The following is a 14,802-nucleotide window of genomic DNA, read 5'->3' as shown; positions in this document are numbered from 1 at the left end:
ACACATGGGCAGAACACAAATTCAAGATTATAATAATCAAACAAATATTAGGAGGTCAATCATACAAAATTTTCAAAAAAAACATAATTATCACATTACTCATAACATTTTATTCTAAACTATATAAAAAATTCATATAATTTTACTGTACTTATAACATTTTATTTTAAACTATATAAAAATTCATAACATTTATTTTAAAAAATATAAAAAAATTCAATCTAAATATTTAATATCCGGTATTTGAACTTTATAGATAAAACATTTAAAGTTCAAATACCCGAAATTCAATCATAACATTTATTATCTCCACCCCTGATCGGGTATTTGAACTTTATAGATAATATAAACTAAATATTAAGCATGCACCTAATATGTTCTCTTTGAACTTGCATATATACAAGTATTGGTTCGTTTATCTCATCTATTAATTCGAATACCCAAGTCAAAAAAAAAAAAATTCGAATACCAAAGGCTAACAAATGCAAAAGGCATTTTGTCTTTCTCGAATGTGGACACAGTGCAATAGAGAAAAAACCAGGGACGAGCAGAGGAAGCTGAGCATATATACCATGTGAAGGAAGGATGTTAAGAAGCGCCATGTGGAGGAAGGATGCCTATATGCATGGTCTCTATCTCCTCTCTAACTGCTCTACTTAACAATGCTAAACTGATCAATAGACATGTTAGTTGTTTACCCTCCAATCGTATTGTTCCTCAAATCTTCTTTTCATTTTCTATTTTCTTTCTCTTGTTGAACGATTCTCTAGGTTTACAAAAAAAAAAAAAAAAAAATCTCCTCTTTCTCTTTGATCTAAATTAACGATTTACGAATGACAAAATTCGATGATCCATTTTGATAGTTCCCATTTTTGTTCTCGAAATTCTTTTATTGATTTTTTTTTAGAAAGGAAATTATTTGATTGAGATGAATGTGATGGTTCTTGTAAAGTTCCAGACTTCCAGCCTATATCTTTTTATGATTTCCCTCTCTATGTTGCTGGTTCTGTTGGAAATCTGATGTAACTTATTTTATTTTTCCTTCTTTGTTGATTTTGAGGTTTTGTGTTCAGTTATTATTGGCTCATAGAGACTTAATAGATGTTGTTGATCCTTTACGTTGTTGTATTGATTGCTTTGTTATTTGTGAGCTCTCTTTACCTTGCTTCTTTCTCTTACCTGTATTTAGATTTTTCCCCTTGTGGAGTTTGAGTTTAACTCGATTGCGCTATTCGATCGTAACAACATCTAATACCATTCAGTACTAGCAAAAGTGGTTGTTTTGGCTTTTGTTTGGTTGTTCTAGTAGTAAAAAGGTGTGGTTTACACAATTGTTCAGTGATACTGCTAGTACTAGCCCCTGTGTTGTTTTCTCATGATGTCATAATTTTTTTGATGGATAAATTAAAGAGTAATTGTAATACATTTCTCATTGGTGAAAATTATAATTTGAGATTGTCAGAGGTTTAAAAATAGAAAAATCATACAAGAATAATGTAAGAGTAAGATAGTCTTTACATACAACAAATATATTTTATTCATATAATTAAGTTTTTGTTTTAAATTTTCATATCTTTTCAAAATTCAAACACATAATCCTGAGCAAGAATCACATTTTTAATCCTCCATCCCTTAAAGAGGATTGTCGAACAAGCGGAATATATCTATAACATGTTTCCCGATTGATTAAATTTTTTATGTCAAAGAACCCAAATATGTTGTCATTTCACAGGAATGCGATTGCATGCTTATACCACCGGTGTATCGAAGTACGATTCATAGAAAATAATATGGTAATGACTTAGCAATATCACTAGATTAATTACATGACATGATGATTAATGAGATTCTTGATGGGAAGTTTTCATGCGCATAAACATTGCAATTTTTGGATTTTTTTTGAAACTTTATACTATATATGAAGTCCACCAAGATTCTTACAAATTTAGCATCTACTTGGCATACAGTTTATAAAGTACATATTCTCAGACTTCATTGTTTTTGTGGTATAGCCTGTTTTTAATCTGCTGCTGCTTCTGCTGCTATGAGATATTTCAGAATTGCTTGGAGTGCATCTGCTACTGTGGCGACTAAGCTGCATTTCCAGTGAAGAATTATATATTTCATGTTTAGTTGTTTACATGCTATTCCCTAAATTTGTTGAATGTTAACTGATACCTTTGATTTCACTACTGTTTTATTGGAATCTCCATTACAGCCCGCGCGCACATATTTATATACCATGATGATTCGAGATGATGTGTTCTGTGTTCATAATAAAGGCCGATAAATTATATAGGCCCATCGTTGGGCCTAATTTGGGCTAATGGGCTGGTCAATTGAGGGAAAAAAAAATTGTGCACTGCATGTTTTGTGCCTCTAACAAGGGAGCGGGATTTTCAACGGGTATCGGACCGACATCCGTCCGATGTCTGATCTAAAATTCCAATTCCAATTATCTGTACTATCGTATTCGCAACTATGGCTAAAAAGTGTCTAATAAAAGTCAACTATTTCGGCATTCAGGACTCCACGGTGGCACTGGCCAACAACACTTTAATTTGATAAGGAAGCAGCTACCAGTCTCCGGTCCACAGTCCTTTGAAAATCTCTGAACATTTTACACTAATCCTATAAACAAGTTCATTAGATCCTATAATACTATGAAAACAATCCTATAAACAAGTTCAATGGGTGTTCTGCAGATGAAACCGCGTCGTCCCAGATGGAAAACGCGTGACAGCTGTTGAAAACGCGTGACAGCTGTTGGGAACCACCTTCTGTGAACATACACATAGAATCCTGTGAACATACACATATTATCCTGTGAACATACATATTGTACTTGTAAATATGGTAGTTGAAAGCGCATCGGAACTAAGCTAAAAAGGGAAGGTTTTTATACGCGGGAATTTTCGGGAGACTGTAGCCCGGGGAACATTACCTTTTCTCCAATGTAAAGGCTTGAAATTTAGAACCTATGTAAATTGACAAATCATACATGCAAGTTTTGATATCAATGTATATAAGGATGTATATAAGTATGAAGTATTGATATATAACGTATTAAGTTTTTTTAAAGACTGACATATTAGCTCTTTATTAAGATTGTACAATTGGTGTTAGTTGAGTTCTAATTTAAAAATAATTGATTTAAAAGTTTTTATCATGCTCAAAGAAATATAAGTATTTATATATAACATATCAAATATTTGTACATATCATACCAAGCATTTATATCTAATATATTAAGTATCGCTCATTAAGTATTTATACATTACATATCAAGAAGAAGAAAAAAAACAGCGGAGCAAATAGAATCCGAAAGTACTTCAATATGAATATCATTGAAAAAAAAATCGAGTACAAGATGTTCGTATCTTTAGAATCTCAAAATTCCTCACAATTCGTTGGAAATATAGGTGAGATTGAAAGGATAGGAAAAAAATCTCATCTAAAAATGTGTAAAAGATGAGTGAGGGGTGAGAATTTTTTTTTTCTATTTATAATGTTACTGTTGATATCTATGTGTGCAAGTGTTGATAACATATCAAATTTTTATATCTAGCATACCAAGTGTGAGCTCAAAATATAAAAATGGAAGTTAAACTTGGTAAAAAGAAAAAATTATGAAAGTTCAAAAAAAGAAAGTGAGTTGGAAGATTTTTGTTAGACTAGAGATGAAAACTAGATGATTTCTCTCTAGGGGTGAAAACGGAGCCGGATTATCTGGCGGATATCCGCTCCGTATCCGGATATAATAGAAAAATTTGATAAAAGATCCGGATTCGGATAATTTTCAGAAATCCATAAAAGATCCGGATTAGGATACGGATTCGGATGCGGAGTCCTAAACGGAGCGGATATCCGAATTATCCGGATTCAGATAGTTTGGCCGGACCCATATAAAAGAGGAATAAATATTTGCTATAGGTGAGATTTGAACCCATGTCCTCCCATCTCAATGCCTTTAGACTAAGCTTCAAACCACTACACCACAACATCTTTTGTTACCATACACTTATTTGATATATATATATATATATATATATATATATATATATTATATGAATAGATTATCTCCCATCTCTTACAAGTTCATTAATATTAATATTTAATGTTTTAATTAATATTTGTATCTTAGAAGTTCATATATCTTAATTATCTGACCATTATTCGTTTTATATCCGTATTCGAATCCGTATCCGTGGATTATCCGTTCCGTATCCGTATCCGTTTAAGGCGGATTTGGTTTTGAATTTTGTTATCCGTATTCGTATCCGTTCATTATCCGACGGATGCGGATATGGTATCAGCATTATCCGCTCCGTTTTCACCTCTATTTCTCTCTATTTTTTTTTATAAGCAAATTATAGCAAGAGAGATGACATCGGTTGCCAATAGGAGTGTCAATGGATACGATATAGGTAGGGTGGAATCATTTTCACCCATACTTACTAAGAATTGACCTTGCCCATATCCTATCCAAACTCATTAAGAATATGTCTTATCCTACCCTACTCATACCCGTTAAAACTAGCGGGTGAATAACAAATATATATATATATATAGGAACCTATCACGGTGCTACGTGTAGCATAGAGGCCCTCCGTGCAACGGCTCAATATTCGACTTTTCAAAATCCTAACGGTCGATCCGAACCATTCATCTTGTTCTCCATATTAATATGTATTTGGAGACCAAATTTTATATTTTTTTGGATTTTTTTACTATTTTTTTAGATTTATTGAAAATCGTTGTTTTTTTATGGTCCAGATTTGCTGAAAACAACGATTTTCAATAAATCTAAAAAAATAGTAAAAAATTTTCAAAAAAATGTAAAATTTGGTCTCCAAACACATATTAATATGGAGAACAAGATGAACGGTTCGGATCGACCATTAGGATTTTAAAAAGTCAAATATTGAGCCGTTGCACGGAGGGCCTCTTTGCTACGCGTAGCATGCTAGCATATTCCTATATATATATATAGAGCAAGGCTACCATACATTGTAATGCATAGGCATTTTTGTGCATTCGACATAAATCACCATATTCAAAGTTCAAATGACCGATCCAAACCGTTAATCTTGTTCTCCATATTAATATGTGTTTGGAGACCAAATTTTACATTTTTTGGAATTTTTTTACTATTTATTAAGCCACTTTGAAAATCGCTGATCTAACGGTGCCTTTTGATTTTACTGTTACCATTGGATCAAAGATTTTCAAAGTGGCTTAATAAATAGTAAAAAAAAAAAATCCAAAAAATGTAAAATTTGGTCTCCAAGCACATATTAATATGGAGAACAAGATGAACAGTTTGGATCGGTCATTTGGACTTTGAATCTGGTGATTTATAGTCCAATGCACAAAAATGCCTATGCATTGCAATGTATGGTAGCCTTACTCTCTCTCTATATATATAGAGTGACTAATGTGCATTCAAATGTATATGTGCTTGGAGACCAAATTTGACATTTCAAAATTCAAACGGTCCAAATTTGACATTTCAAAATTCAAACGGTCGATCCGAACCGTTCATCTTGTTCTCCATATTAATATGTGCTTGGAGATCAAATTTTACATTTTTTCTGAAGTTTTTTTTGCTATTTATTTAGTTTTGCCATTCATTGTTTTTTCAATTTTTAATTTTTTTACAAAAATTATACTGTTAGCAACTCTTATAAAATAAAATTACATAATAGTATAATACTTATTTATTCAATTTCGCGTATCTTAATATTTTTATTCTCCCCATGCAAACAGGAGTAGAGGGTAGAGAAGCACAAGTTTCCCGGCCCTTCTTATGATTTTTTTCCACTCTAAATAATTATGTATGATACTAATTCTTTCGCAGTCCATAATATTTAATTTTGAAATATCGTACTTTATTTTTTTGAAAAAATAAATAAATTTGGTGGGTCCTTATTCGGTGGTCACTGGAAGTTGGAATGTCAACTCTACATGCCAAACTAATGGTGCCTGTTGTTTCTGTACTTTTAAATTGCTACTATGGATATGGGAGCATGCACTGGCCGTAGACAATGTATGTAATGAATGTCTAGGATAAGAAAAGTTACATGATTGAGTTGTAATATGATCCTTGCAATGAATACGATTACATTAAATTAGAAACAGTGGTTGTGACTTAATACAGAAGTGACAGTTTCCTGCTTCGTTATGACATAATTAAATAAGGAGGGTACATGAAATTTTTCCCTAATTAATTCTCTGTTGAGGAAATTAAATCTTTTGGTCCCCTTCTAGTTAACTAAACATATTCTTGGTTTGTCAACCAAGGGTTTTATTCTGGAATTAAGCTTTTATTTTAATAATCTTAACAATTTTTAAAAATTAAATTTAAAATTAACGTTCAAAATTATAAGTATAATCTATATTATCTGCATATTACGCCTACAAAAATATCATCTTGTTCTCCATATTAATATGTGCTTGGAGACCAAATTTTACATTTTTCTGAATTTTTTTGCTATTTATTAAGCCACTTTAAAAATTGCTGATCCAATGGTGGCTGCTGATTTTATTGTTTTGTTAAGCCACTGTTGGATCAACAATTTTCAAAGTGGCTTAATTAAAAAAATTCAGAAAAATGTAAAATTTGGTCTCCAAGCACATATTAATATGGAGAACAAAGATGAACGGTTCAGATTGACTTTTTGGATTTTAAAATTTCAAATTTGGACTGTCTACATATCGGCTCATATGCTACCGAATGCATATTAGTCACTCTCTCTCTCTCTATATATATATAGAGTAAGGCTAAGGTGCTATGGGTTGCATAGAGGGCTACGGTGCTATGGCTCAATATTCGAGTTTTTAAAATTCAAACGGTTGATCCGAACCGTTCATCTTGTTCTCCATATTAATATGTGTTTGGAGACCAAATTTTGCATTTTTTGGAATTTTTTTACTATTTTTTAGATAGGTAGAAAATCAATTGATCTAAAAAATTCTGCACCATTCAGATATTTGATTTTCTACCTATCTAAAAAAATAGTAAAAAATTTCCAAAAAATGTAAAATTTGGTCTCCAAACACATATTAATATGGAGAACAAGATGAACGGTTTGGATCAACCATTTGGATTTTAAAAACTCGAATATTGAGCCGTAGCACCGTAACCCTCTATGCAACCTATAGCACCTTAGCCTTACCCATATATATAGATACAGTATGGCTAAATTGCTACCGGTAGCACTTCGACCTAAGTGCTTACGGGGTCAAATTTTAGTATTTGATGTTCAAACAACAAATTCAAACCGTTAGATGTTCAATCTATATTAAAATGTGCTTGGAGACCAAGTTTTATATTTTTTGGAATTTTATTACTATTTATTAAGATGGTTTGAAAACCGTTGTTTTGATTAAATTTCTGCAGCATTGAAAAACAACGGTTTTCAAACCAGCTTAATAAATAGTAAAAAAATTTCAAAAAATGTAAAATTTGGTCTCCAAGCACATTTTAATATAGATTGAAAATCTAACGGTTTGGATTTGTTGTTTGAACATCAAATACTAAAATTTGACCCCGTAAACACTTAGGTCGAAGTGCTACCGGTAGCAATTTAGCCATACTCTCTCTCTCTCTCTCTATATATATATATATATATATATAGAGAGAGAGAGAGAGAGAGAGAGTAATGCTACGCTACTTCGTGAATTAATGGGGGTATTTTAATTCGCACTCATATCTCTAGTTTCGAAGTCCAAATAGTCGATTCAAACAGTTAGATGTTTAATCTATATTAAAATGTGCTTAGAGACCAAATTTTATATTTTTTGGAACTTTTTTACTATTTATTAAGATGGTTTGAAAATCGCTATTTTTTAATGGTGCATAATTTTAATAAAAACAACGAATTAAAACACCCACATTAATTCACGAAGTAGCATAGCCTTACTCTCTCTATATATAGAATCACGAGTGAGGCTACAGTATTATGTATAACACATATTGGTTTATAATATGGATTAACATATCTATTACAAAATTCAAATAACCAATATGAAATGTTCAATGTAATTTCATATAAAAATGTACCTATAGATAAAAATTTACATTTTTTAAATTTATTTTCTATTTTCTAAGATAGATACAAAATTACTTTGGATAAAACACTTTAGAGATTTACTTTCAAGTTTCAACGCTTTCGGACTAGCGCAGGAGCAGTACTATTTGGACTTTGAGATTCGTGTAAAGTTAGTTCTAAAATGTGGCCTTTTACTCTGGTTAAATTTAATATACGAAAGTTGGCAGACGATGCACTCATGCACCTGATTAAAATTTACTATTAGGTACAAGGTAACTGTACCTACCACTGTTTTTCCCAACATAAACAAAATAGACTTCCTGGTTAGTCAGTTCCAATCAGTGGCAGTTAGCGTACCGACCAAATCATAACCTAATCCTTCAAATCTGTCCGTAATCCGTGATTTACGAATAATTATATTATACGATTAACCGAATTGAAGAATGCGTCCGTTTTTTTCGTCGCAGTTACTGTTCACTTTTCTGGCACGCAGGTAACTTCTTACAAACACGGAACAAACCCTAGGAGAGAGAAAACTTAAGAGAGAGAGAGAGAGCAGAGAAGAGATCCAGTGGCCTTTTCTTGCACGGATAAAACAGAGACGTGTCCTTAAAACAATCCCCTTTCTCTCTTGGATAAAGGGTTATAACTTAGAAGAGCCCAACTCTGTCTTTTCTTCCTCATACCAATTTTTCTGGGTTTTACTGAAAATGCGTTGTGTCGGTCTGTGGGGTTCTCTGATTGGCGGTTTTTGACAGCAGCGAGAAAAAGAGAGAGAGAGACACACACACACACAGAGACAGAAAGAGAAAATGGAAGGAGAAAGGCGAAATGGGGGGCCTAGCCGCGATGGGAGGCCTCCTCTCAGCAAACCAGTGCTTGCTCGCCATAGTTCTTTTGTGAGTATTCTTTTATGACTCTTTCGTTTATTTATTTGAAATTTTTTGGTAGGTAGGCTTTGTTAGCCATGGTTAAGTTTTGATTGTTTATTTTGATGATTTTGTTGGAAAGATTGAGTTTTCAAATAATTTAGCTTTTAAAATTACTTTCCTTCTTTATAATAGTGACATTTACGAACTTAGTAGAGTACTATTCTGTAAATGATAGATCGATTTAGGTAAGATCATCTCTTTTCCCTTTCCTGTTTGATCTTTTGTTCATGTTAATTATTAAACTGTGGAAAGTTGTGACTATTGAAATATTTTTCCAAGTGTTGACATCGGTCGTTGCAAATGATGGAGATTCTTAAATTTCAGCCTTTCTTAGTCTTGTGACTGTCAGTTCTTAATTGATTGTTGAATTTAATTTTTAATGTTTGTTGTCCTTTTGCTGATATTATGTACTCTAAAGAGAAATAAATCCAGCTTTAGGTGAAATTGTACCATTACTGAACTTTATGTCAACTGAGAATTGCTCTAGAATAAAATCTAATCACGTGCCTAGAAAGGGAGGTCCGTGCTGTTATGTTAAAGGTACCAGTAAGAGCCTTTCTTGTACCTTACCGTCCCAATTCTGGTATCAGCTGTTTTTTTTTTCTTGCGCATTTTGGTTTTTATTGATTGTACTTTTGGTTGGTGAGGAATACAGATAAGAGAGATTACTGTTTATATTGGTATGAGACTAGTTAGGCTCTCTACTTCCATATAAGAGCACAAACCAAACGTTGGTGCTCTTTTACTGTTCCATTAACCTAATTATTTGACTTTTTAATCTTACTGATTATTAAGTGGTGAGTTGATGTGTTTTTATGAAAAATGAATAAAAGAATGATGTAGAAAGTTGGGTTGTTGATGCATTTATTGCATGTGCTTAGTTCTTATACAACATGTACTTTGTTAAACATGCTGGTCGTCTTTTTTTTGTGGGATGTAACCAAAATCTTAGATGCAGAGAGTTGGGTTCTTGGTCCACTAATTGCATGTGCTTTGTTCTTGTACCATGATGTACTTTGTAAAACATGTTGGTTGTCTTTTTTGGTGAGATGGAACCAAAATTTTATAGCTTTTGCCTTTTGGTGCCTTATTTCTAAATGATGTGCACAGAGGCGGATCTAGTTGAGAGGAATGGGGGTCAATTGACTCCCATTTATATCTCAAATATTGTGCTTCTATGTGTTATCTTATAATTTTTTGGGAAAATATTATAGTTTCAACCATGATTGACCCCCATATTATTTACTAATTGCATCCACTGTCGACCCTTATATTATAGTTTCTGCTTCATTTTGAAAGCCTGCTAACATTGAACCCCCAACGAAAAATTTCTGCATCCGCCCCTGGATGTGCAGTGCAGTATCATTGTCTGTCCATTCTGCAATGTGGTTATACAGTAGAGTATATTTCTTGTTTCATTTTAGTCCTGTGGTTTGAAACATATTAGAGATCCTTGACTATCCTAAAATATTTTAGAGACCATACTTGTTCTTTTACTACCATGTCAAATAGTAGCAGGGCTTGTTTTTCATCAAATGAAATGGCATTTTTATATGAGTTCACTCTTATTTGTTCCGTTCCAATTTTTTGGATTTGTAACATATTAGAGATTTATGAGTACTAAAACATTCTCAATTATTGTTCCTTTACTACTGTCTCAATAGCAGCAGGATCATTTTTCACCAAAGGAAAGGTTATTTCCAGACATAGGATTTTTTTTTTTTGAAAAGCTCTTTCTTTTATGGGCTAGGGAGCTACACGCTATATTGGGCTTGACTGTTGCTCTTAGGGGTATAGCATGCATAGAGTGCAGGGTAGCGCAAAAATTCATGGTGCTGATGCATAATTTTGTAATTATTTTGGAAGGGAAGCTTATTTTTATAATTATTTTTGACTACAAGTATAATTCTGCAAGTATGTTTTTGCAATTATTTTAGTTCTGGGTATGCTGGTTGCTCAAATAGGAGACATTTTTTGGGGTCAAACTCTGATCTGCATGATAATAGATTGATTGTGTTTTGTTAGCAGGTTCGGTCAAGAGAAAGCAATGTGGCTCCTCCTGAGCCTGAGAAGAGCACCACAGAAAGTTGTGGAAACGGCTATGTGCCAGTTGTGAGATCGGGTGCTTGTGCTGATATAGGATCAAGGCATAGCATGGAGGATGTTTACTTCTGTTGCGATGATTTTACAAAACATTATGGGGTTAAGAATTTCGATGAGGAGCCTAGTGCTTTCTATGGGGTATGTGCTGTTTGAGGATTACTATACTGAGTTTCCATACCACAACCCAGTAGGTGCTGACCTGTGCATGCTTGAACTTTCTGTTGATTCCATTTTGTAGTTTCTTTGGATTATGCGGCACTTGTACTGTTGAATATACCTTGGTGTAAAGTTGGTTTAAGTTAATACAATTCTGGGTTCAATTTAGACGCGCCTGTTGAATATACCTTGGTGTAAAGTTGGTTTAAGTTAATACATTTCTGGGTTCAATTTAGACTTGACTACTCATACTTGGTGCAATTTAGGCTTGAATAATGCAATTCTGGGTCAATGGAGGCAAAAGTAGGTTAGAGCTTTACTTGTCTTGCTATGGGTTGAAGATTTTGTCAGAAACTAATTATTTTTGGTTAACTAGTTCTGTATCAAGCTAACTGCACTCTTCCAAGTTATGATTAATTTAGTTAACTTAGATCTTTCTTCGAGTCTATGTCCTCTAATATGTCTGATTTTTGCAAGTATTGTTTCCAATACCTTTAAAAACTGATGGTTTTGAGGTGGTGTAAGAAATGATACAAGAAAATGCCAAAAAGGAAGCATATAGTAAAGGACGACTTTTATTTTGTTTGTAGTATTGGTCTGCTTTTATTTTGGAAGAATTACCCAACCACCAAATACACCCCAGGTTGAAGCTGCTACCTTTTTTGTGAAAGCTGGTAGTTCAGTTTGCAAAATGCTTTGCCTGTATACTTAAATTCAATGCAATGTGTAGGTGTTTGATGGACATGGAGGAAAGCATGCAGCCGATTTTGCTTGCAGCAATTTGCTGAAATACATATTGCAAGATGTGGATTTTCCAATGGACATAGAGAAGGTGATCTCTTCAGCTTTCCTCCAGACAGACTCTGCCTTTGCAGAGGCATGCTCTGACAACTGCTCAATGGAATCTGGCACTACTGTGCTTGCTGCCCTTGTTGTCGGAAGGTAATGTCGTCTTTCAACCCTCTTCCTCTTTCTTTTTTTTATTTTTTATTTTTATTTTTATTTTTTTCTGTGATTTTTGTTGGTACTTCTAATGGGATGGGTAATTTGGTGCATGATATCTCAATGTGCTTATATGTAATTTTGTGGGGGCCAACCTGCTTCCACTGCTGCCTCTATGGCCAATTTATTGAGTCCTTGTCACCCCCAGGTACCTGAGGTGCAATTTAAAAAAGGACGACCCAGATTAATCCCAGCCGGGCCAAACTCAATCCGGTGCTTATTGAAACTATAGGGGGGCTGCTTTGAGATTTGTGCCAAGTTAAAGAATGGTCCGGATGTATCACTTACACCTCAGGTACCTGGGTGATACGGATTCCAATTTATTTGTGCTTTGTTGATCCCTGTTTGGTGGCATCAGCCATTTAATGCAATCAAAGGGTGCATGAATAGGTGCTGGATGTCAGTATTGATTTGGTCAGATCCTGTAATAGAATGTACTGGCTGATTAGATTATCAAGTTGGCAACCTCATTTTGGTTTGGGTCAGATTGGTCTCATTGGTTTTGGGTCAGATTCGGTCGGGTTGAGTGATTTGGTTTGGTCCATTTAGGTCGGCTGACTCAAGAGTTTGTCTCCTGGCAAGATTGGTTTCTAGTTGTGGCAGCTTTCTCTTTTCATTTGAAATCTGGTTTTTTAGATTTTGATCAGGACGGGGACCAATTTCAGTTTTAAGTTGAGTTAATTTTAACGCACCACAGTGATGGTCATTTTTGGTCGCTCCATTGGTTTCTCTCAATCGTGGGTGAGCACCAAGTCTAAGTCAAATTAACTAAATGGATAAGGTTTGCCTAATTGTTCTGTTTGTGTGAGCAGGGTCCATATCAGTATGTACAAAATACCAATTGCAATAAGGTAGGCTTATGTTATAGGAGAATCCATGATCTATCTCCCTCCCTCCCTTAGACACAAACACCAGAGCAATTAATGTACCTAGTAACCACTAATCTCACTGTATCTTTGCTCTTTCTTGTCAGGTCATTGATTGTTGCAAATGCTGGAGACTGCCGGGCTGTGCTTTGTAGGCGTGGAAAGGCCATTGAGATGTCGCGGGACCACAAGCCTTCCTGCAGCAGTGAGCGCCTGCGGATTGAGGCTTTAGGTGGTTATGTTTATGATGGCTACCTTAATGGCCAGCTCAGCGTGGCACGTGCCCTTGGTGACTGGCACATGGAGGGCCTGAAGGGCCCATGCGGGCCCCTTAGTGCAGAGCCTGAGGTTATTGTTACTAGACTGACAGAGGAGGATGAGTTCTTGATCATGGGATGCGATGGTTTGTGGGATGTTTTTCGAAGCCAAAACGCGGTTGATTTTGCACGCAGGAATCTCCAGGTGCACAACAACCCTGCCATCTGTTGTAGGTACGAGTTTATAGATTTGTTGTGGCACGAGATTTCAAATCAAACTTAGATTTATGATAGCTAAGCTTAAACTAAACCTCGCATGTGCAATTCTGTAAAACTAGTAAGAAAAGGAACATCTTTCATGCTGTCACGTCGAGGTCCTGCAAAAAAAAAAAAAGCTGCAAAATTTGATCCATTTTGTCGTAGTTGAGCCGTTAACATGTTCGTTAACCATATGATGAAACACGGAAAAAAAATCGTTGGCTTGTCAAATATTCTATCGAGCCGGAATAGAAATTAGACAACAGACAACTAAATCTAGTATATGTTTTACGTCAAGTACCATCAATTCATCACATAATAGCAGCAGTGGTTCGTGCAAGTTCTACAAAATCCTTGAATTTTGATATTGTGAAACACCTGGCTACTTGTGATTTCATAGTTAATTTGACCAGTACTATTTGATGCTGTTCATCAATGATTTTGGTATGTTTTAACTCTTTTTACATTGGCAGAGAATTGGTGGATGAAGCGCTGAAGAGGAAGAGCGGTGACAACCTGTCCGTGGTGGTGGTGTGTTTCAATCAGAAGCCACCACCTGTTCTGACATCCCCCCGGCCCAGAGTGCACAGGAGCATCTCAGCTGAGGGTCTTAAGGAGCTCCAGGGCTTCTTGGATAGCTTGTCGAATTGATATTTGAAGAGGTAAGAGAGGATGAGATCCTTTTGTTGCTTCTCATCCTGTCTCTGCTGCTACCTCTTTCTTGGCTTATTGTTTGTAGCATTTTAATTTTAGGCATAAATTGTTTGCTGAAAGATTAGTTAGTTTGTTTTAGTTAATACCTTTCCTGTTGAGTGGTTCGGAGTTGTAATATATCCGGCGGCTAATTGCTTCTAATTGTATGGTGATTTTTTCTTTGCTTGGGAGTTGAGAAATTGTTGAAAAGAATTTGTGTAACAATTGATTATGGTCAATCTAGGTCTTTTTAGTTATAATATACATTTTTGCCCAATTAGAGTAGTATTGCTGCTTCCTGATGATCTTTGAAAAGGCTGTTACATGCGAATTGAAAAAAATGATTTTTGTGCTATGTAATACTCGGTGATTGCAAAAAGCTCATTTTACCCATGATAATAAGATACACGAATTATGTGCATGTTTTGTTTTAAGCGTGTCTTTTCTTGAATTATTATCTAAAATTAGCTAATTGTCGAAT

At 34.5% G+C, this 14,802-nt stretch overlaps 1 protein-coding gene and 1 long non-coding RNA gene across 4 annotated transcripts; both read left to right on the top strand.

Annotated features, from left to right (window-relative positions):
- Positions 1-580: 580 nt before the first annotated feature.
- LOC144571361 (uncharacterized) lies at positions 581-2,189 on the top strand. The gene is made up of 2 exons (XR_013517493.1): positions 581-628; positions 2,013-2,189. It is a non-coding gene; the product is annotated as an uncharacterized LOC144571361 (long non-coding RNA).
- A 6,366-nt stretch (positions 2,190-8,555) lies between these two features.
- DBP1 (DNA-binding protein phosphatase 1) lies at positions 8,556-14,580 on the top strand. 3 transcript variants are annotated; one of them, XM_078320745.1, is made up of 5 exons: positions 8,556-8,953; positions 11,012-11,227; positions 11,976-12,187; positions 13,221-13,604; positions 14,102-14,580. In XM_078320745.1, the coding sequence occupies exons 1-5, from the start codon at positions 8,867-8,869 to the stop codon at positions 14,277-14,279; spliced, it is 1,077 nt and encodes a 358-aa protein (XP_078176871.1). In that variant the 5' UTR covers positions 8,556-8,866; the 3' UTR covers positions 14,280-14,580. The 3 variants fall into 3 exon arrangements, with proteins under 3 accessions (XP_078176871.1, XP_078176873.1, XP_078176874.1); XM_078320747.1 differs by having other exon boundaries at positions 8,558-8,953; positions 11,015-11,227; XM_078320748.1 differs by lacking the exon at positions 8,556-8,953 and having other exon boundaries at positions 11,143-11,276.
- The last annotated feature ends 222 nt before the right edge of the window (positions 14,581-14,802 follow it).

The sequence above is a fragment of the Carex rostrata genome, chromosome 19 (assembly GCF_964058835.1).
Source record: "Carex rostrata chromosome 19, lpCarRost1.2, whole genome shotgun sequence".
Classification (NCBI taxonomy): domain Eukaryota; kingdom Viridiplantae; phylum Streptophyta; class Magnoliopsida; order Poales; family Cyperaceae; genus Carex; species Carex rostrata.
This window is presented reverse-complemented; position numbering and strand designations above follow the sequence as displayed.